This window comes from Hyla sarda, chromosome 11 (genome assembly GCF_029499605.1).
Source record: "Hyla sarda isolate aHylSar1 chromosome 11, aHylSar1.hap1, whole genome shotgun sequence".
Taxonomy (NCBI): Eukaryota; Metazoa; Chordata; class Amphibia; order Anura; family Hylidae; genus Hyla; species Hyla sarda.
In genome coordinates this window covers 6,351,004-6,376,208 of record NC_079199.1, presented here as the reverse complement: position 1 = coordinate 6,376,208, position 25,205 = coordinate 6,351,004, and the positions used below count along the sequence as shown (strand labels likewise).

Below are 25,205 nucleotides of genomic sequence, written 5' to 3'. Positions count from 1 at the left end.
GAGGGAAGGGTCAGACATGTTGGATTTCAGCTGACCCTTCTCTCCCCCAATATCATCTGTCGGGGGTGGGTTGGGAGCCCCACATATGCATTACTCAGTTGGACGGTCCTGCCAAAATTGGCGAGTTTGGACGACTTTCCTTCAATGTGTACGGTCATCTTAAAGAGATATTCCATGAAAACTTTTTTTTTTAGATCAACTGGCTCCAGAAAGTTAAACAGATTAGTAAATGATGTACAGATACAAGGAATGTCAGCTCACCCGATCCTCCGCACGACAGAAAAGCCTCCAGCTCAAGAAGAAAAGCGCAGAAGCCAGCGGTATAATAATCCTCCTGGATAAGCAACATGACGCGTTTCAGGTTTTGATGAAGGGTCACGTGACCTGAAACGCGTCATGTTGCTTATCCAGGAGGTTTTATCGTTTGTATTTGAGACGCTAATGTCAAGATTTTAACTTGGAATACAATAAAAGGTGAAGATTATTATACCGCTGGCTTCTGCGCTTTTCTTCTTGAGAATAGTAAATTATTTCTATTAAAAAATCTTAATCCTTCCAATAATTATCAGCTGCTGAAGTTGAGTTGTTCTTTTCTGTCTAAGTGCTCTCTGATGACACTTGTTTCGGGAGCTGTCCAGAGTAGAACCAAATTCCCATAGCAAACCTCTTCTACTCTGTGCAGTTCCTATGGGGATTTGCTTCTACTCTGGACAGCTCCCGAAACATGTTTCATCAGAGAGCACTTAGACAGAAAATAACAATTCAACTTCAGCAGCTCATAAGTACTGAAAGGATTAAGATTTTTTAATAGAAGTAATTTACAAATCTGTTTAACTTTCTGGAGCCAGTTGATGTATAAAAAAGTTTTTTTCCAAGATAACCCCTTTAAATATACATTGTCCAAGAATTAGACAGTTTTAGTAAATCTGAGACAAAGGATGTTGCAAAAGAGCTAAGATGAGTTTGCTACATAGAATATAGGGGCCCCGAAATAGTAGGGGACCCCAGAGAGGGCAAGGCACCCCATAGAGTGTAGCCAACCCAATAGAGAGTAAGGTAGTCAAAAGAGTAAGGGATCGTATAGAGTAAGGCACCCGAAAGAGAGCAGGGTACCCCACAGAGAGTATGGGACCCCATAGAGAGTAGGGTACTCAAAAGAGTAAGGGACCACTTAGAGTAAGGCACTCATAGAGAGCAGGGGACCCCATAGAAGGTAAAGGACACCATAGAGACTAGGGGACCCCATAGAGTGTAGGGTACTTACAGAGTAAGGGACCCCATAGAGTAAGGCACTCACAGAGAGTAGGGGACCCCATAGAGAGTAGAGGACACTATAGAGAGTAGGGGACCCTATAGAGAGTAGGGGACCCCATAGAGTGTAGGGGACACAATAGAGAGTAGGGTACTTAAAGAGTAAGGGATCCTATAGAGTAAGGCACTCATAGAGAGTAGAGGACCCCATAGAGAGTAGAGGACACTATAGAGAGTAGGGGACACTATAGAGAGTAGGGGACCCCATAGAGAGTAAAGGACCCCATAGAGTAAGGCACCTAAAAGAGAGTAAGGGACCCCATCGAGAGTAGGGGACACAATAGAGAGTAGGGGACCCCATCGAGAGTAGGGGACACAATAGAGAGTAAAGGACCCCATCGAGAGTAAAGGACCCCATAGAGTAAGGCACCTAAAAGAGAGTAAGGGACCCAATAGAGAGTAAAGAGCATGCATTCAGGGTAGGGCACTCCATGGGCAGAAGAGAAGCAGGGAATATAGAGGAAGGGGCTCCTTAGAGAATGCGGCCCCCCATAGATAGTAAGAGATCCCGGCTGCTATCTATATGGTGGCATCTCACCACAGCATGAAGGCGCGGTCACTCACCTTTATATTGGACTGGATCATCGGTAACCACATTGGTATTAACTGCAGAAAAAAAGAGACAAAAATGTAGACAGACTGTAACAAAACAGCTGGGAAATAGGATTTCAGAAACCAATAGAGAAAAGCTCCCCAGTAGGGTCTCAGGTAAGTTACCAACTAACAACTCCACAAGACTCCAGAGAAGGGATCACTAATACCCCATTGTTGTCCCAAACCATAAAACGTAACCTTTATTTTTGTCTAATAGGACAGAATTGTGGCACAGCGCAATTTAAAATACCAATATGATGCTGACGGCTGCAGTCCACCAGCAACACAGAACTTTAAATACTAAACCCACATTACCCCCCAACATGTTTCGCTCAAAAGAGCTTCATCAGAGGTCTGGGCTGAAAGCCCAGACCTCTGATGAGGCTCTTTTGAGCAAAACATGTCGGGGAGGCTATGATTGCCGGCTCTGAGCAGCCTCTCTGGTCTCCATGATTCTGAATACAATATAAAATCCTGAAGGAACCGGATCACATGACCCTGGTGACACACAAAGGTCTTTTTTTTCTATACACTGTCCCCCAGCGCCTGGTTATCTCCCTCTTTGATCCGCCCCGTCCCCTATACACTGTTCATTTAGATTCTACTGAGGCACCACGCGGGGCGAATCACCATCTATCGCCTAATGAGACCGCGGCCGCTCCATTTCGGAACCAGAATATGAATGCAATTACGTCCTTTTAACATTATCAAGATCTGCAATTACACCTCTAAATCTCCCGGCCGGGGATAATTGGTACTGACGGGATCTGTGATGAGTCACCTTGTGCTCCGCCGCCACCGCCCAAATATACGGCACGAAAAACACAAAAAGCTTTCAGAGTAATTAGATTTACTACATTGTTACATCAGACTCCGAGCCTCTGGTTAGTGCAAGGAAAAACTTCTGAAAGCGACTGATGTGGGAGGGTGTAACAGGCTGCGCTGGGACTTGTGGTTCCACAGGAATCAGATATGTTATACACAATACATACTATATAATATGATACGTTATACACAATACATATTATATAACAGTGGTCTTTAACCTGCGGACCTCCAGATGTTGCAAAACTACATCTCCCAGCATGTCCGGACAGCCGTTGGCTGTCCGGGTATGCTGGGAGTTGTAGTTTTGCAACATCTGGAGGTCCGCAGGTTGGAGACCACTGCTATATAATGATACGTTATACACAATACATACTATATTTAATATATGTTATTTACAGTAACATAGTTTATAAGGTTGAAAAAAGAGTAGAGTCCATCAAGTTCAACCTATAACCCTAATGAGTCCCTACTGATCCAGAGGAGGCAAAAAACCCTCATACTAGAGGTAAAAATTCCTTCCCGACTCCAAATATGTCATCAGAATAAATCCCCGGATCAATGTTCTGACCCTACAAATCTAGAATACATAACCAGTAATATTATTATTCTCCAAAAATGCATCCAGACCCCTTTAAATTCTTTTACCAAGTTCCCCATGACACCTCCTCAGGCAGAGAATTCCACAGTCTCACTGCTCTTACAGTAAAGAACCCCCGTCTGTGCTGGTGTAGAAACCTTCTTTCCCCTAGACGTAGAGGATGCCCCCTTGTTATATATATATAGTCCTGGGTATAAATAGATCATGGAGAGATCTCTGTACTGTTCTGATATATTATATATATTATTAGGTCACCTCCTTGTTATATATACAGTCCTGGGTATAAATAGATCATGGAGAGATCTCTGTACTGTCCTGATATATTATATATATTATTAGGTCACCTCCTTGTTATATATACAGTCCGGGGTATAAATAGATCATGGAGAGATCTCTGTACTGTCCTTATATTATATATATATTATTAGGTCACCTCCTTGTTATATATACAGTCCTGGGTATAAATAGATCATGGAGAGATCTCTGTACTGTTCTGATATATTATATATATTATTAGGTCACCTCCTTGTTATATATACAGTCCTGGGTATAAATAGATCATGGAGAGATCTCTGTACTGTTCTGATATATTATATATATTATTAGGTCACCTCCTTGTTATATATACAGTCCTGGGTATAAATAGATCATGGAGAAATCTCTGTACTGTCCTGATATATATTATATATATTATTAGGTCACCTCCTTGTTATATATATACAGTCCGGGGTATAAATAGATCATGGAGAGATCTCTGTACTGTCCTGATATATATTATATATATTATTAGGTCACCTCCTTGTTATATATATACAGTCCGGGGTATAAATAGATCATGGAGAGATCTCTGTACTGTCCTGATATATTATATATATTATTAGGTCACCTCCTTGTTATATATACAGTCCGTGGTATAAATAGATCATGGAGAGATCTCTGTACTGTCCTGATATATATTATATATATTATTAGGTCACCTCCTTGTTATATATATACAGTCCGGGGTATAAATAGATCATGGAGAGATCTCTGTCCTGATATATTTATACATAGTTATTAGGTCGCCCCTAAGTCTTCTTTTTTCTAAACTAAATAACCCTAATTCTGATAATCTTTCTGGGTACTGTAATCCTCCTATTCCCCGTATTACTCTTGTTGCCCGTCTTTGAACCCTCTCCAGCTCCACTATATCTTTCTTGTACACTGGTGCCCAGTACTGTACACAGTATTCCATGTGCGATCTGACCAGTACTGTACACAGTATTCCATGTGTGGTCTTACCAGTACTGTACACAGTATTCTATGTGTGGTCTGACCAGTACTGTACACAGTATTCTATGTGTGGTCTGACCAATACTGTACACAGTATTCTATGTGTGGTCTGACCAGTACTGTGCACAGTATTCTATTTGTGGTCTGACCAGTACTGTACACAGTATTCTATGTGTGGTCTGACCAGTACTGTACACAGTATTCTATGTGTGGTCTGACCAGTACTGTGCACAGTATTCTATGTGTGGTCTGACCAGTACTGTGCACAGTATTCTATGTGTGATCTGACCAGTACTGTACACAGTATTCTATGTGTGGTCTGACCAGTACTGTGCACAGTATTCTATGTGTGGTCTGACCAGTACTGTACACAGTATTCTATGTGTGGTCTGACCAGTACTGTACACAGTATTCTATGTGTGGTCTGACCAGTACTGTACACAGTATTCTATGTGTGGTCTGACCAGTACTGTACACAATATTCTATGTGTGGTCTGACCAGTACTGTACACAGTATTCTATGTGTGGTCTGACCAGTACTGTACACAGTATTCTATGTGTGGTCTGACCAGTACTGTACACAGTATTCTATGTGTGGTCTGACCAGTACTGTACACAGTATTCTATGTGTGGTCTGACCAGTACTGTACACAGTATTCCATGTGTGGTCTGACCAGTACTGTACACAGTATTCCATGTGTGGTCTGACCAGTACTTTACACAGTATTCTATGTGTGGTCTGACCAGTATTGTACACAGTATTCCATGTGTGGTCTGACCAGTACTGTACACAGTATTCTATGTGTGGTCTGACCAGTACTGTACACAGTATTCTATGTGTGGTCTGACCAGTACTGTACACAGTATTCTATGTGTGGTCTGACCAGTTCTGTACACAGTATTCTATGTGTGGTCTGACCAGTACTGTACACAGTATTCTATGTGTGGTCTGACCAGTACTGTACACAGTATTCTATGTGTGGTCTGACCAGTTCTGTACACAGTATTCTATGTGTGGTCTGACCAGTACTGGACACAGTATTCTATGTGTGGTCTGACCAGTACTGTACACAGTATTCTATGTGTGGTCTGACCAGTACTGTACACAGTATTCCGTGTGCGGTCTGACCAGTACTGTACACAGTATTCCATGTGTGGTCTGACCAGTACTGTACACAGAATTCTATGTGCGCTCTGACCAGTACTGGACACAGTATTCTATGTGTGGTCTGACCAGTACTGTACACAGTATTCTATGTGTGGTCTGACCAGTACTGTACACAGTATTCTATGTGTGATCTGACCAGTACTGTACACAGTATTCTATGTGTGGTCTGACCAGTACTGTACACAGTATTCCATGTGTGGTCTGACTAGTGATTTGTACAGCGGTATAATTATTTCCTTGTCGTGGGTATCTATGCCCCTATTGATGCCCCCAGGATTTTATTAGCCTTGGCAGCAGCTGCCTGACACTGGTCACTACAGCTAAATTTACTATTAACTAAGACTCCCAAGTCCTTTTCCACGTCAGTCGTCCCAAGTGTTCTCCCATTCCCAAAGTACATACTACATATTTGATGTTATACACAGTACATACTATTTAATATGATATGTTATACACAGTACATACTATATTTAATATGTTATATACAGTACATACTACATGTATATAATGTTATATACAGTGCATCCTATTTAATAAGATATGTTATATCCAGTACATACTATATCTAATATGTTATTTACAGTACAGACTACATATAATATGATTATATATACAGTATATACTATATATATATATATATATATATATAATATGATGTTATATACAGTGCATACTGTATATAATATGATGTTATATACAGTGCATACTATATATAATATGATGTTATATACAGTGCATACTATATATATATAATATGATGTTATATACAGTGCATACTATATATATATATATATAATATGATGTTATATACAGTGCATACTATATATATATATATAATATGATGTTATATACAGTGCATACTATATATATATATAATATGATGTTATATCCAGTACATACTATATCTAATATGTTATTTACAGTACAGACTATATATAATATGATGTTATATACAGTGCATACTATATATAATATGATGCTATATACAGTGCATACTATATATAATATGATGTTATATACAGTGCATACTATATATATAATATGATGTTATATACAGTGCATACTATATATATATAATATGATGTTATATACAGTGCATACTATATATATATATATAATATGATGTTATATACAGTGCATACTATATATATATAATATGATTTTATATACAGTGCATACTATATATATATAATATGATGTTATATACAGTGCATACTATATATATAATATGATGTTATATACAGTGCATACTATATATAATATGATGTTATATACAGTGCATACCATATATATATAATATGATGTTATATACAGTACATACTATATATATATATAATATGATGTTATATACAGTGCATACCATATATATATAATATGATGTTATATACAGTACATACTATATATATATAATATGATGTTACATACAGTGCATGCTATATATAATATGATGTTATATACAGTACATACTATATATTTATAATATGATGTTATATACAGTACATACTATATATATAATATGATGTTATATACAGTGCATACTATATATAATCTGATGTTATATACAGTGCACACTATATTTATAATATGATGTTATATACAGTGAATACTATATATATATATATAATCTGATGTTATATACAGTGCATACTATATATATATATATAATGTTATATACAGTGCATACTATATATATATATATATAATGTTATATACAGTGCATACTATATATATATATATATATAATCTGATGTTATATACAGTACATACTATATATAATATGATGTTATATACAGTGCATACTATATATATACGGTATATAATATGATGTTATATACAGTGCATACTATATATAATATGATGTTATATACAGTGCATACTAATATAATCTGATGTTATATACAGTGCATACTATATATATATAATATGATGTTATATACAGTACATACTATATATTTATAATATGATGTTATATACAGTACATACTATATATAATATGATGTTATATACAGTGCATACTATATATATAATCTGATGTTATATACAGTGCATACTATATATATATAATATGATGTTATATACAGTGCATACTATATATAATATGATGTTATATACAGTGCATACTATATATATAATCTGATGTTATATACATTGCATACTATATATATATAATATGATGTTATATACAGTACATACTATATATATATATATATATATATATATATATATGATGTTATATACAGTGCATACTATATATAATATGATGTTATATACAGTGCATACTATATATATAATATGATGTTATATACAGTGCATACTATATATAATATGATGTTATATACAGTGCATACTATATATATAATATGTCCGGTTGGTGGTATTTTACCTTGACAAATACTGTGGAGTTGCACTCCTGCAGCGCCTCCATCAAGCTGATCAAATGCAGGCAGACCATCTCCACCATCTGCAATGAGAAAAGTGATTTAAAATACACAATTGGCCATTGGCTGTCCGCGCATGCTGGGAGTTGTAGTTTTGAAACAGCTGGAGGCTTACTGGTTGGGAAACACTGCCTAAATCATCAAAGGTTTGGCTATCTTTTCTCCAATGTGTATAAAGGACATAAAAAAATTATGCTTAAATCGAGTTTTTATGCTAAAAATTTTTGTTTAAGAATTTTTGGTGAAGCTGAGACTGCTGTTCTGTGTGTGATGATAAGGAGGAGGCTGCTGTAGAGAAATCTGTACAGAATTACAGATTATAGAGAAGACAATAGATTATGCTCACAGCTCAACCTCCCCCTCCCCTGCACATGTCACAGAGTGCGCCCAGTAATGTCTCCCATTCATGTGCATGGGACAGCACCTGTTCATTGTTATCTATGGTCCATGGGTCTTGCTGTAAAGCATATCTCTAAATGCTGTTAAAAACAACTCAGGCAAGATGGCCGCCCCCATAATAATGACTAAAAATGAAATATAAATTCTAATCAGAAAAACAAAACAAAAAGAACATGTTTCAGTATCTGATGCTATTCAGAGAACAAAATCTAGGAATACATTAGGAAGGAGGGGTCCACAGCAGATTAAAGGGGTACTCCGGAGGGAAAAAATGTTTTCAAATCACCTGAAAATTATACAGATTTGTACATTACATTTTACATTACTTCTATATAAAAATCTTAACCCTTCCAGTACTTATCCACAGGAAGTTGTGTAGTTCTCTCCAGTCTGACCACAGTGCTCTCTGCTGACACCTCTGTCCATGTCAGGACATGTCCAGAGCAGGAGAGGTTTGCTATGGGGATTTGCTCCAACTCTGGACAGTTCCTGACATGGACAGAGGTGTCAGCAGAGAGCACTGTTGTCAGACTGGAAAGAACTACACAACTTCCTGTGGAGCATACAGCATCTGATAAGTACTGGAAGGATTAAGATTTTTATATAGAAGTAATTTACAAATCTGTTTAACTTTCTTGCACCAGGTGATTTGAAAACATTCTTTTTCCTCCGGAGTACCCCTATAAATTAGGGCCACACTATTAAAGCGCCCTACATATTATCTCCATCCCACCCTCATGTGCCCCCCCCCCCCCCTGACCATTCAGGTAATGCCCCCCATATGTCACCAGTGTAGTCAAGGATGTGCAATATCAAAACAGGATAAGAAGGAGGGGATCTGCACTATAAAGGATTCCCCCCCTAAAGCTCTGATTTTGGGATTGGGTCCTTGAGGGGGATGGGGGACCCGCGCCAGTCCAGCACATTTCTGTGCACATCTCTATTTTCTCTTCCTCTGAAATGCCACGAAGAATTGGACAGAAAGCAGCCGAGCGATATTATCCGTCTAATGGGATTTGCAGTGTGTTGATCTAATTCTCCGAGCTCTACAGGAACGCCAATTACCAGAGATTGACCGGACCGTGCCAAGGCGTCCGGGGGCTGGCGACTCACCACAGTGTTGTGCGCCATCAGCTGCAGGATGCTGGGGGTCACCCTGCTCCAGAACTCCAGTGCCGTAAGAATGGCGGTGAAGCAGAACTCGTTTTGGTTCTGGACGGACGGAGCGATGGCGGCCTGCTCGCAGTACACAGTCCACAGCTGGGCGAAGATGAAGGCGTGGAAGAGGGAGCACATGTGCAGCACGGAGGTCTGCGGAGAGATCACACACAGCGGGCACATCAGAAAGGGCGGCTGCTTAAAGGGGTATTTCATTTTTTATATCAACTGGCTCCAGAAAGTTAAACAGATTTGTAAATCACTTCTATTAAAAAATCTTAATCCTTCCAATATGTATCAGCTGCTGAAGTTGAGTTGTTCTTTTCTGTCTGACAACAGTGCACTCTGCTGACATCTCTGTCTGTCTCGGGAACTGCACAGAGTAGAAGAGGTTTGCTATGGGGGTTTGATTCTACTCTGGACAGTTCCCGAGACAGATGTCATCAGAGAGCACTTAGACAGAAAAGAACAACTCAACTTCAGCAGATCATAAGTACTGAAAGGTTTAAGTATTTTTTAATAGAAGTAATTTACAAATCTGTTTCACTTTCTGGAGCCAGTTTTCCCTGGATAACCCCTTTAAGCATTCATGAGTAATGTCAGTTTTCCCCCCAATTCTTTGCAAAACTACAACTCCCAGCATGCCTGGACAGCCTTCGGCTGTCCAGGCATGCTGAGAGTTGTAGTTTTGCAACAGCTGGAGGCACTCTGGTTAGTCATCCCTGCTCTATGCGGAGCCCTTTCTTATTTGCCCCTACCCTCTATTTGGTGCCTTTACTCTCCATGGGGTCCCCTACTCTCTACAGGGTGCATTACTTTATGGGGTGCCTTCAGCTGTTGCAAAACTTAGCTGTTCAGGCATGCTGGGAGTTGTAGTTTTGCAACAGCTGGAGGCACCCTGGTTAGTCATCACTGCTCTATGCAGAGCCCTTTCTTATTTGCCCCTACCCTCTATTTGGTGCCTTTACTGTCCATGGGGTCCCCTACTCTCTACAGGGTGCATTACTTTATGGGGTGCTTTCAGCTGTTGCAAAACTTGGCTGTTCAGGCATGCTGGGAGATGTAGTTTTGCAACAGCTGGAGGCACCCTAGTTAGTCACCACTGCTCTATGAGGAGCCCTTTCTTATTGGCCCCTACCCTCTTTAAGGTGCCTTCTTCTATGGGGTCCTTTACTCTACTGAGTACCTGACTCTCTATAGGGTGCCCTATGCTTTTTTTTAGGTGCCTCACTCTACGAGATCCTTTAATCTATTGAGTATTTTACTCTTCATGGGGTCCCCTACTCTCTACTGGCCCCTTTCACACTATAAATTCATCCGTTTTAAAGACCTGTTATAATGTTCCGTTATGAAAACCCTTAAAATCGGCCGTTAAACGGGCATTACAAAATCCCTTTATAGTCTATGGGATTTTTACATTATCCGTTTTAACCTGTCATAGCCTGTTATTAATAATAACGGACGTGCATGCACTATTTCTCCCGTTACTTTCTCCTGTCACAAAATAACGTCCGTTATTAATAACGGGCTATGACAGGTTAAAACGGATAATGTAAAAATCCCATAGACTATAATGGGATTTTGTAACGCCCGTTTAATGGCCGATTTTAAAGGGGTTATCCAGGAAAAAACTTTTTTAATATATATCAACTGGCTCCAGAAAGTTAAACAGATTTGTAAATTACATCTGTTAAAAAATCTTAATCCTTTCAGTACTTATGAGCTGCTGAAGTTGAGTTGCTCTCTGATGACACATGTCTCGGGAACCGCCCAGTTTAGAAGCAAATCCCCATAGCAAACCTCTTCTACCCTGTGCAGTTCTCGAGACCAGCAGAGATGTCAGCAGAGAGCACTGTTTTCAGACAGAAAAGAACAACTCAACTTCAGCGGCTGATAATTATTGGAAGGATTAAGAATTTTTTTATAGAAGTAATTTACAAATCTGTTTAAGTTTCTGGAGCCAGTAGATTTTTTCTGGAATACCCCTTTAAGGGTTTTGTTAACGGGTTATTATAACGGATCTTTAAAAATGAGAATGCTATAGTGTGAAAGCAGCCTTACGTACCCCCAAAAGGTGAAAGTATGTCTGCGGGTACCACTCGCGCGTAAGTTCGCACGGAACTCATGCGCGAGGGGTACCCGCAGACAAATAAGTTATAAAAGTACTTAATTTCATAATGACGTGTGCTTACCTTTCTAATGCGATACTAATGCGATACTTAAAGGGGTATTTCAGGAAAAACCTTTTTATATATATATATATATATCAACTGGCTCCAGAAAGTTAAACAGATTTGTAAATTACTTCTGTTAAAAAATCTTAATCCTTTCAGTAATTATGAGCTGCTGAAGTTGAGTTGTTCTTTTCTGTCTGACAACAGTGCTCTCTGCTGACATCTCTGCTTGTCTCGGGAACTGCACAGAGTAGAAGAGGTTTGCTATGGGGACTTGCTTCTAAACTGGGCGGTTCCTGAGACACGTGTCATCAGAGAGCACTAAGACAGAAAAGAACAACTCAACTTCAGCAGCTCATAATTACTGAAAGGATTAAGATTTTTTTGACAGCTAATTTACAAATCTGTTTAACTTTCTGGTGCCAGTTGATATATATATAAAAAAAAAAAGTTTTTTTCCTGGATAACCCATTTAATCCCCTTTTGCCATTATTCCCCTCTCTGACCCCCCTGGGCAAATATATGAGATACACCTGTGTCTATCCTGTTCGGCAGGAGTCGGAGGGCCGCACTGACGGGTGACGTCCTTCTGCGCTGTGCCGGGAGCTGCACAGAGATCGCGGGGGGTTCCAGTGGCGGGACCCCCATGATCAGACATCTTATCCCCTATCCTCTGAATAGAGGATAAGATGTCTAGGGGAGGAGTACCCCTTTAAGGACTCCTCTGTGTAGTCTAGGACAGCCCCCCTTATGGCTGTTACCAGACAACTAGGAGGCGGGGCCAGACTACAGAGTGGTGCTTCACAGTGTAGAACAGTGGTCCTCAAACTGTGGCCCTCCAGATGTTGCAAAACTACAACTCCCAGCACGCCTGGACAGCCAACGGCTGTCCAGGCATGCTGGGAATTGTAGTTTTGCAACATCTGGAGGGCCACAGTTTGGGGATCACTGGTGTAGAACTCCGACTCCCTTTCCCTTTCAACTCCCGGTCAACCAAAGCTCGAACTCGTTTTCCTGCCCTTTAAACATCCCCCAGTTATTATGGCCTGAAATATCCGGATGCACAAGGACTTTCATTCTCCATATATAAAACCAAGATTTAATTTTACTGGCTGGGAATCTGTCAGCCTTACCTTAGATTGCTCCGGAAACCCGATCAGAATGACGATCAGATGATCAGCGACATGCGAGCCGGCATCTAATGGGATGGGCATACAGGGTGAGGGGGAGTTCATGCAGACCACGCCATGGGTGAGAGACCCCAGGAGAAGCCATGACAGCAGCCGGATGTGGGTGACACATTCTATAAACTCTTTGGGGCTGGAGAAGAAGACGATTCATAGAATTAGCGACATTTCAGTTTTAGTCTATTACTTCACACATTTCCCAGAATCCCATTTTCCTGCCCTTACCCCTGTTGCATAGCGGAGGGCGGATGGTATAACCAGGGCAGGTAACGTATGACCGCTTTATTGTCCCGATGGTTTCCACGAGTTATCTCCATGGATGCGATCTGGGCGAGACCAACCTTAAGGTGTCCACCAAACGTGTCCTCGTGCAGCGGCTGTGAGCAGGTCTTCATATGGCTCTACAAGAGGAGGAAGACCCAGCGCATGTCGTCATGGAAACACCAAATATGGACACTGGTGGCTTCCAATGTTCTCATTGAGGACTTACCTTCAACTTGGTCAAGGTGTGCATGTCTGCAATGAAGTCCAAGATCTCCCCGATATATTGCCGGGTGCATTCCATGGCTGCCGTGCCGCACTATATAAAAGGATAGAGATTGGTGAATTACATCACTAGTGGGAAGACCGGATTAAAGTTTCCTGGAAGTAACTTTACATCTTTTGGAAACTTCTGACAAGACACTAGGACTCTAGAACTCTAGGACAATAGAACTCTAGAACACTAGGACTCTAGAACTCTAGGACTCTAGGACAATAGAACTCTAGAACACTAGGACTCTAGAACTCTAGGACACTAGGACAGTAGAACATCAGACATAACACAAAAGGGCCCTGAGGAACACTAGAGATCTCCTGTCACTAGAGATCTCCCATCACTAGAGATCTCCCGTCACTAGAGATCTCCCGTCACTAGAGATCTCCCGTCACTAGAGATCTTCCGTCACTAGAGATCTCCTGTCACTAGATCTCCTGTCACTAGAGATCTCCTGTCACTAGAGATCTCCTGTAGTGTTGAGCGGTATAGGCCATATTCGAATTCGCGAATATATGGACGAATATTCGTCATATATTTGCGAATATTCGTATATTCGCCATATCCTCGTTTTGTTTCCGCATATGTGAAAATTCGCGTATGCGAAAATTTACAGATGTGAAAATTAGCATATACAAAATTAGCATACGCGAAAATTCGCATATGCGAAAATTTGCATATGCGAATTTTCGCACGCCAGTCTCACACAGTAGTATTAGAGCCTTCTTTACACCACACAAGCTGGAAGTGGAGAGGGATGATCACTGTGATGTGTACTGTGAAGAAAAAAAAAAAGAAAAAAAAAGAATATTCGAAATTCGCGAATATGCGATATTCGCGAATAATATTCGAATTGCGAATATTCGCGAGCAACACTAATCTCCTGTCACTAGAGATCTCCTGTCACTAGAGATCTCCCGACACTAGAGATCTCCCGTCACTAGAGATCTCCTGTCACTAGAGGCTGCTTCTGATGTAACATTTGGTGGAGATCCTAGAAATCTGACACTTTGTAGCCAAATTATGAACTGATTCTATGACTGAATACAATGTATCTCCCTGTATCTACTGTTTATTATAAAATCTACACTTAATAAGCAATAAACACATTTCCCCCATTATACTGATCTATGACCATAGTGATCCACGTAGAGAAGTGGAGACTTTAGGAGAGATTTATCAAAACCGGTCTAGAGGAAAAGTTGTCCAGTTGCCCATAGCAACCAATCAGATCGCTTCTTTAATTTTTGAAAGACCTCTGAAAAATGAAACAAGCGATCTGATTGGTTGCTATGGGCAACTGGACAACTTTTCCTTGATAAATCTCCCCCTTTGTGTTCATGTTTACAATAAGAGAATCTGACTCATGAGCGCCCCCTACATCATAAATCTATAGTATTACAGTCCTCCCTGGGTGGCAGCGACAACCCAATGAACTTTAACAGCGAGCGGCACCAGAAAGTCTCCCGGCGCTCACTGATTATAATTCTATTTAATAAAGATTCAATATATGAAGGGGAAGAACAGGAGGAGAACACAATGACAGATCACTGAACCAAAAAGAAAATGTATATTATATTCTTGTATATAGGAGCGGTATTGTAGCAGTATTCTTGTATATAGGAGCAGTATTATAGTAGTTATATTCTTATATATAAGGAGCAGTATTATAGTAGTTATATTCTTGTATATAGGAGGCAGTATTATAGTAGTTATATTCTTGTATATAGGGGGAAGTATTATAGTAGTTATATTCTTGAATATAGGAGCAGTATTATAGTAGTTATATTCTTGTATATAGGAGCAGTATTATAGTAGTTATATTCTTGTATATAGGAGGCAGTATTATAGTAGTTATATTCTTGTATATAGGGGCAGTATTATAGTAGTTATATTCTTGTGTATAGGAGCAGTATTATAGTAGTTATATTCTTGTATATAGGAGCAGTATTATAGTAGTTATATTCTTGTATATAGGAGGAAGTATTATAGTAATTATATTCTTGTATATAGGGGCAGTATTATAGTAGTTATATTCTTGTATATAGGAGGCAGTATTATAGTAGTTATATTCTTATATATAGGAGGCAGTATTATAGTAGTTATATTCTTGTATATAGGAGCAGTATTATAGTAGTTATATTCTTGTATATAGGAGCAGTATTATAGTAGTTATATTCATGTATATAGGAGCAGTATTATAGTAGTTATATTCTTGTATATAGGAGCTGTATTATAGTAGTTATATTCTTGTATATAGGAGCAGTATTATAGTAGTTATATTCTTGTATATAGGAGCAGTATTATAGTAGTTATATTCTTGTATATAGGGGGAAGTATTATAGTAGTTATATTCTTGTATATAGGGGCAGTATTATAGTAGTTATAGTCTTATATATAAGGAGCAGTATTATAGTAGTTATATTCTTGTATATAGGGAGCAGCATTATAGTAGTTATATTCTTATATATAAGGAGCAGTATTATAGTAGTTATATTCTTGTATATAGGGGCAGTATTATAGTAGTTATATTCTTGTATATAGGGGGCAGTATTATAGTAGTTATATTCTTGTATATAGGAGGCAGTATTATAGTAGGTATATTCTTGTATATAGGAGCAGTATTATAGTAGTTATATTCTTGTATATAGGAGGCAGTATTATAGTAGTTATATTCTTGTATATAGGAGCAGTATTATAGTAGTTATATTCTTGTATATAGGAGCAGTATTATAGTAGTTCTATTCTTGTATATAGGAGCAGTATTATAGTAGTTATATTCTTCTATATATGAGCAGTATTATAGTAGTTATATTCTTGTATATAGGCGCAGTATTATAGTAGTTATATTCTTGTATATAGGAGCAGTATTATAGTAGTTATATTCTTGTATATAGGAGCAGTATTATAGTAGTTATATTCTTGTATATAGGAGCAGTATTATAGTAGTTATATTCTTGTATATAGGGGGAAGTATTATAGTAGTTATATTCTTGTATATAGGGGCAGTATTATAGTAGTTATAGTCTTATATATAAGGAGCAGTATTATAGTAGTTATATTCTTGTATATAGGGAGCAGCATTATAGTAGTTATATTCTTATATATAAGGAGCAGTATTATAGTAGTTATATTCTTGTATATAGGGGGCAGTATTATAGTAGTTATATTCTTATATATAAGGAGCAGTATTATAGTAGTTATATTCTTGTATATAGGGGGAAGTATTATAGTAGTTATATTCTTGTATATAGGGGCAGTATTATAGTAGTTATATTCTTGTATATAGGAGCAGTATTATAGTAGTTATATTCTTGTATATAGGAGCAGTATTATAGTAGTTATATTCTTGTATATAGGAGCAGTATTATAGTAGTTATATTCTTGTATATAGGGGGAAGTATTATAGTAGTTATATTCTTGTATATAGGGGCAGTATTATAGTAGTTATATTCTTATATATAAGGAGCAGTATTATAGTAGTTATATTCTTGTATATAGGGAGCAGCATTATAGTAGTTATATTCTTATATATAAGGAGCAGTATTATAGTAGTTATATTCTTGTATATAGGGGCAGTATTATAGTAGTTATATTCTTATATATAAGGAGCAGTATTATAGTAGTTATATTCTTGTATATAGGGGGAAGTATTATAGTAGTTATATTCTTGTATATAGGGGCAGTATTATAGTAGTTATATTCTTATATATAAGGAGCAGTATTATAGTAGTTATATTCTTGTATATAGGAGGCAGTATTATAGTAGTTATATTCTTATATATAAGGAGCAGTATTATAGTAGTTATATTCTTGTATATAGGGGGAAGTATTATAGTAGTTATATTCTTGTATATAGGGGGAAGTATTATAGTAGTTATATTCTTGTATATAGGAGCAGTATTATAGTAGTTATATTCTTGTATATAGGGGGCAGTATTATAGTAGTTATATTCTTGTATATAGGAGCAGTATTATAGTAGTTATATTCTTGTATATAGGAGTAGTATTATAGTAGTTATAGTCTTGTATATAGGAGCAGTATTATAGTAGTTATATTCTTGTATATAGGGGGCAGTATTATAGTAGTTATATTCTTGTATATAGGGGGCAGTATTATAGTAGTTATATTCTTGTATATAGGAGGCAGTATTATAGTAGGTATATTCTTGTATATAGGAGCAGTATTATAGTAGTTATATTCTTGTATATAGGAGGCAGTATTATAGTAGTTATATTCTTGTATATAGGAGCAGTATTATAGTAGTTATATTCTTGTATATAGGAGCAGTATTATAGTAGTTCTATTCTTGTATATAGGAGCAGTATTATAGTAGTTATATTCTTCTATATATGAGCAGTATTATAGTAGTTATATTCTTGTATATAGGCGCAGTATTATAGTAGTTATATTCTTGTATATAGGAGCAGTATTATAGTAGTTATATTCTTGTATATAGGAGCAGTATTATAGTAGTTATCTTCTTGTATATAGGAGCAGTATTATAGTAGTTATATTCTTGTATATAGGAGCAGTATTATAGTAGTTATATTCTTGTATATAGGAGGCAGTATTATAGTAGTTATATTCTTGTATATAGGAGCAGTATTATAGCAGTTATATTCTTGTATATAGGAGGCAGTATTATAGTAGTTATATTCTTGTATATAGGGGGCAGTATTATAGTAGTTATATTCTTGCATATAGGAGCAGTATTATAGTAGTTATATTCTTGTATATAGGAGGCAGTATTATAGTAGTTATATTCTTGTATATAAGAGCAGTATTATAGTAGTTATATTCTTGTATATAGGAGCAGTATTATAGTAATTATATTCTTGTATATAAGAGCAGTATTATAGGAGTTATATTCTTGTATATAGGAGTAGTATTATAGTAGTTATATTCTTGTATATAGGAGCAGTAGTATAGTAGTTATATTCTTGTATATAGGGGGCAGTATTATAGTAGTTATATTCTTGTATATAGGAGCAGTATTATAGTAGTTATATTCTTGTATATAGGAGCAGTATTATAGTAGTTATATTCTTGTATATAGGAGGCAGTATTATAGTAGTTATATTCTTGTATATAAGAGCAGTATTATAGTAGTTATATTCTTGTATATAGGAGCAGTATTATAGTAATTATATTCTTGTATATAAGAGCAGTATTATAGTAGTTATATTCTTGTATATAGGGGGCAGTATTATAGTAGTTATATTCTTGTATATAGGGGGCAGTATTATAGTAGTTATATTCTTGTATATAGGAGGCAGTATTATAGTAGGTATATTCTTGTATATAGGAGCAGTATTATAGTAGTTATATTCTTGTATATAGGAGGCAGTATTATAGTAGTTATATTCTTGTATATAGGAGCAGTATTATAGTAGTTATATTCTTGTATATAGGAGTAGTATTATAGTAGTTATATTCTTGTATATAGGAGCAGTAGTATAGTAGTTATATTCTTGTATATAGGGGGCAGTATTATAGTAGTTATATTCTTGTATATAGGAGCAGTATTATAGTAGTTATATTCTTGTATATAGGAGCAGTATTATAGTAGTTATATTCTTGTATATAGGGGGCAGTATTATAGTAGTTATATTCTTGTATATAGGAGCAGTATTATAGTAGTTATATTCTTGTATATAGGAGTAGTATTATAGTAGTTATAGTCTTGTATATAGGAGCAGTATTATAGTAGTTATATTCTTGTATATAGGGGGCAGTATTATAGTAGTTATATTCTTGTATATAGGGGGCAGTATTATAGTAGTTATATTCTTGTATATAGGAGGCAGTATTATAGTAGGTATATTCTTGTATATAGGAGCAGTATTATAGTAGTTATATTCTTGTATATAGGAGGCAGTATTATAGTAGTTATATTCTTGTATATAGGAGCAGTATTATAGTAGTTATATTCTTGTATATAGGAGCAGTATTATAGTAGTTCTATTCTTGTATATAGGAGCAGTATTATAGTAGTTATATTCTTCTATATATGAGCAGTATTATAGTAGTTATATTCTTGTATATAGGCACAGTATTATAGTAGTTATATTCTTGTATATAGGAGCAGTATTATAGTAGTTATATTCTTGTATATAGGAGCAGTATTATAGTAGTTATCTTCTTGTATATAGGAGCAGTATTATAGTAGTTATATTCTTGTATATAGGAGCAGTATTATAGTAGTTATATTCTTGTATATAGGAGGCAGTATTATAGTAGTTATATTCTTGTATATAGGAGCAGTATTATAGCAGTTATATTCTTGTATATAGGAGGCAGTATTATAGTAGTTATATTCTTGTATATAGGGGGCAGTATTATAGTAGTTATATTCTTGCATATAGGAGCAGTATTATAGTAGTTATATTCTTGTATATAGGAGTCAGTATTATAGTAGTTATATTCTTGTATATAAGAGCAGTATTATAGTAGTTATATTCTTGTATATAGGAGCAGTATTATAGTAATTATATTCTTGTATATAAGAGCAGTATTATAGGAGTTATATTCTTGTATATAGGAGTAGTATTATAGTAGTTATATTCTTGTATATAGGAGCAGTAGTATAGTAGTTATATTCTTGTATATAGGGGGCAGTATTATAGTAGTTATATTCTTGTATATAGGAGCAGTATTATAGTAGTTATATTCTTGTATATAGGAGACAGTATTATAGTAGTTATATTCTTGTATATAGGGGGCAGTATTATAGTAGTTATATTCTTGTATATAGGAGCAGTATTATAGTAGTTATATTCTTGTATATAGGGGGCAGTATTATAGTAGTTATATTCTTTTATATAGGGGGCAGTATTATAGTAGTTATATTCTTGTATATAGGAGCAGTATTATAGTAGTTATATTCTTGTATATAGGAGCAGTATTATAGTAGTTATATTCTTGTATATAGGAGACAGTATTATAGTAGTTATATTCTTGTTGTCACGATGCCGGCTGGCAGGAGGTGGATCCTCTGTGCCAGAGAGGGATTGGCGAGGACCGCGCTAGTGGACCGGTTCTAAGCCACTACAGGTTTTCACCAGAGCCCGCCGCAAAGCGGGATGGTCTTGCTGCGGCGGTAGTGACCAGGTCGTATCCACTAGCAACGGCTCACCTCTCAGACTGCTGAAGATGCAGAAGATAGGCGAGGTACAAGGGAGTAGGCAGAAGCAAGGTCGGACGTAGCAGAAGGTCGAGGCAGGCAGCAAGGATCGTAGTCAGGGGCAACGGCAGGAGGTCAGGAACACGGGCTAGGAACAGACAAGGGAACGCTTTCACTAGGCACTAAGGCAACAAGATCCGGCAAGGGAGTGCAGGGGAAGTGAGGTAATATAGGGAAGTACACAGGTGATCACACTAATTGGTAATTGGGAAGATTGGGCCAGGCACCAACATTGGTGCACTGGCCCTTTAAATTGCAGAGACCCGGCGCGCGCGCGCCCTAGGGAGCGGGGCCGCGCGCGCCGGGACAGGACCGACGGAGAGCGAGTCAGGTACGGGGACCGGGGTGCGCATCGCGAGCGGGCGCCACCCGCATCGCGAATCGCATCCCGGCTGGAGGCGGGACCGCAGCGCACCCGGTCAGTGGATCTGACCGGGGCGCTGCAGCAACGAGGATGAGGCGAGCGCTCCGGGGAGGAACGGGGACCCGGAGCGCTCGGCGTAACAGTACCCCCCCCCTTGGGTCTCCCCCTCTTCTTGGGGCCAAAGAACCTGAGGAAAAAAAAGTCAATTTTTCCGTGATGAGGTCCGATGCACATTAGGAGGGGTTCTGTGCGGAAACGCATGAGACAGTCCAATCTTTCATTGTTAATACAATAGATGTAGAGGGGTCTGGCGAGACTGGTCACGGGGACGTAGAACCTGTTGATGAGAGAGGCCAAAAAAAATTTTCCTGCAGATCCGGAATCCAAGAAGACCATAGTAGAGAAGGAGAAGGTAGAGGCAGATATCCGCACAGGCACAGTAAGGCGTGGAGAAGCAGAGTTGACATCAAGAACTGTGTCACCTTTGTGCGGAGTCAGCGTACGTCTTTCCAGGCGGGGAGGACGGATAGGACAATCCTTCAGGAAGTGTTCGGTACTGGCACAGTACAGGCAGAGATTCTCCATGCGGCGTCGTGTCCTCTCTTGAGGTGTCAAGCGAGACCGGTCAGCTTGCATAGCCTCCGTGGCGGGAAGCACAGGAACGGATTGCAGAGGACCAGAGGAGAGAGGAGCCGGGGAGAAAAAACGCCTCGTGCGAACAAAGTCCATATCCAGGCGGAGCTCCAGACGCCATCCGGAAGAACGCATGTCAATGCGAGTGGCAAGATGAATGAGTTCATGTAGGTCAGCAGGAGTCTCTCGTGCGGCCAGAACATCTTTAATGTTGCTGGATAGGCCTTTTTTAAAGGTCGCGCAGAGAACCTCACTATTCCAGGACAACTCGTAAGCAAGAGCACGGAACTGAATGGCGTACTCGCCAACGGAAGAAACACCCTGTTCCAGGTTCAGCAGGGCAATCTCGGCAGAAGAAGCTCGGGCAGGCTCCTCGAAGACACCACGGACCTCAGCGAAGAAGGACTGGACTGTGGCTGTGGCAGAATCATTGCGGTCCCCATCAAACTTGTCCGGCAGGGACAAGCAGGGGTTAAGAACGGCCGGTTGCTGCGGAGGAGTTGCAGGAGCCGGCGGAGGAGATGGTTGTTGCAGCTGTAGCTGTGACTGAAGTTGCTGTATCTGCGGCAGCAGCTGCTGTGACTGAAGTTGCTGTATCTGCGGCAGCAGCTGCTGTAACTGTGACTGAAGACGCTGTGTCTCGGAGATCAAGTATGCCAGCTGTTGAACTCGTTGGGCGATCTTTACGCCAAATTTGTCCGGCAGGGACAAGCAGGGGTTAGGAACGGCCGGTTGCTGCGGAGGAGTTGCAGGAGCCGGCGGAGGAGATGGTAGTTGCAGCTGTAGCTGTTGCTGTATCTGCGGCTGCAGCTGCTGTATCTGTGACTGAATACGCAGTGCCTCGGAGGTCAAGTATGCCAGCTGTTGATCTCGTTGGGCGATCTTTAGGGCTAGCTGGGCGACCAGTGTAGGATCTTCAGCGGGATCCATGGCCGGATCTACTGTCACGATGCCGGCTGGCAGGAGGTGGATCCTCTGTGCCAGAGAGGGATTGGCGAGGACCGCGCTAGTGGACCGGTTCTAAGCCACTACAGGTTTTCACCAGAGCCCGCCGCAAAGCGGGATGGTCTTGCTGCGGCGGTAGTGACCAGGTCGTATCCACTAGCAACGGCTCACCTCTCAGACTGCTGAAGATGCAGAAGATAGGCGAGGTACAAGGGAGTAGGCAGAAGCAAGGTCGGACGTAGCAGAAGGTCGAGGCAGGCAGCAAGGATCGTAGTCAGGGGCAACGGCAGGAGGTCAGGAACACGGGCTAGGAACAGACAAGGGAACGCTTTCACTAGGCACTAAGGCAACAAGATCCGGCAAGGGAGTGCAGGGGAAGTGAGGTAATATAGGGAAGTACACAGGTGATCACACTAATTGGTAATTGGGAAGATTGGGCCAGGCACCAACATTGGTGCACTGGCCCTTTAAATTGCAGAGACCCGGCGCGCGCGCGCCCTAGGGAGCGGGGCCGCGCGCGCCGGGACAGGACCGACGGAGAGCGAGTCAGGTACGGGGACCGGGGTGCGCATCGCGAGCGGGCGCCACCCGCATCGCGAATCGCATCCCGGCTGGAGGCGGGACCGCAGCGCACCCGGTCAGTGGATCTGACCGGGGCGCTGCAGCAACGAGGATGAGGCGAGCGCTCCGGGGAGGAACGGGGACCCGGAGCGCTCGGCGTAACACTTGTATATAGGAGCAGTATTATAGTAGTTATATTCTTGTATATAGGAGGCAGTATTATAGTAGTTATATTCTTGTATATAGGAGCAGTATTATAGTAGTTATATTCTTGTATATAGGAGCAGTATTATAGTAATTATATTCTTGTATATAGGAGCAGTATTATAGGAGTTATATTCTTGTATATAGGAGCAGTATTATAGGAGTTATATTCTTGTATATAGGAGTAGTATTATAGTAGTTATATTCTTGTATATAGGAGCAGTATTATAGTAGTTATATTCTTGTATATAATAGGCAGTGATGATGGCTGTAAAGTAAAATGTCTGATTTCTCACATGTTGGATGACAAAACAAATACATTTTTTATGCTATTTTTTTTTTAATAAAAGGCCAAAACCATTGCTTTTCCTATTCTGTGATGATCTCATCCCTTTAAATGATGACATTTACATCTTGACATTACAAAAGTCTCCAGTAATTATTTTAGCCAGGGAAAAGGCGAACAGAAATCTGACTTCTTCTAATTCCATTAGTGGAGTCTCCAGCAATGTAAATAATGGCCCCGCCACAGTTTATCTTTCCTATGGAAGCTGCTGAGATGTTTCATGTAGGGGAAGAAGTTCTACAGCAGAGCAGGGGTTAAAGCAGCCTGTCTCCAGGCAGGGTATAAGGACATAATAGGCCAACCTGGCGGGGAAGCGGTTACGTCTTTATATGGCAGCATATTGTGCAGACGTCCGTTCTTATGATAATGGAGCTGATCCTTATTGTGCTGAACCGGACCCGACTGTCTCATAGACTGCGATGTCTGACAGATTTCTGACAGCAAAACAAACAGCACACGGGGGCGACTGACAGAGGGACCCGGAGCATTCTGACCTAGTGATGGGATCATGGAGGGGGTGATGGCTGGAAGGCTTCATTGCTGAGCGTATAGATTATATGCAAATTTTATATACATATATATAGACACACAGTCAGGTCCATAAATATTGGGACATCGACACAATTCTAAAATTTTTGGCTCTATTCACCACCACAATGGATTTGAAATGAAACGAACAAGATGTGCTCTAACTCCAGATTATCAGCTTTAATTTGAGGGTATTTAGATCCAAATCAGGTGAATGATGTAGGAATTACAACAGTTTGCATATGTGCCTCCCACTTGTTAAGGGACCAAAAGTAATGGGACAGAATAATAGTCATAAATCAAACTTTCAATTTTTAAGGCTGCTTTCAGACTATAAAATGTATCCGTTATAAAGATCCCTTCAATATTCCATTATAAAAACCCTGAAAATCGTCCATTAAACGGCCGTTAGAAAATCCCATTGTAGTCTATGGGATTTTTACATTATCCGTTTTAACCCGTTATAGTCCATTAATAATAACGGACGTTATTTTATGACGGAAGATAGTAACAGGAGAAATAGTGCATGCATTATTTCTTTCGTTCGTTCACCCGTCACAAAATAACGTCCATTATTAATAACAGGCTATAACAGGTTAAAACGCATAATGTAAAAATACCAGTGTCTATAATGGGATTTTCTAACGGCCGTATGGGATTTTGTAATGGCTGGACGCATAGACATCAGTAGACATTGCTGGTCTCATCCCTGGTGATGATGAATGTATAGACATCTGCAGACATTGCTGGTCTCATCCCTGGTGATGATGAATGT

The 25,205-nt window shown here is 39.1% G+C and overlaps 1 protein-coding gene across 5 annotated transcripts in view; it reads right to left on the bottom strand.

Annotated features, from left to right (window-relative positions):
- The window catches only part of UNC79 (unc-79 homolog, NALCN channel complex subunit), a 173,373-nt gene that overhangs the window by 3,123 nt on the left and 145,045 nt on the right, over positions 1–25,205 (bottom strand). For all 5 annotated transcript variants that reach the window (XM_056544994.1, XM_056544993.1, XM_056544995.1 and 2 more), the window contains 6 exons: positions 13,618–13,707; positions 13,353–13,528; positions 13,074–13,260; positions 9,722–9,919; positions 8,155–8,232; positions 1,876–1,917 (listed from right to left, as the gene is read on the bottom strand). In XM_056544994.1, the coding sequence (XP_056400969.1) occupies positions 1,876–1,917; positions 8,155–8,232; positions 9,722–9,919; positions 13,074–13,260; positions 13,353–13,528; positions 13,618–13,707 (771 nt within the window). The remainder of the gene's footprint in view (positions 1–1,875; positions 1,918–8,154; positions 8,233–9,721; positions 9,920–13,073; positions 13,261–13,352; positions 13,529–13,617; positions 13,708–25,205) is intronic.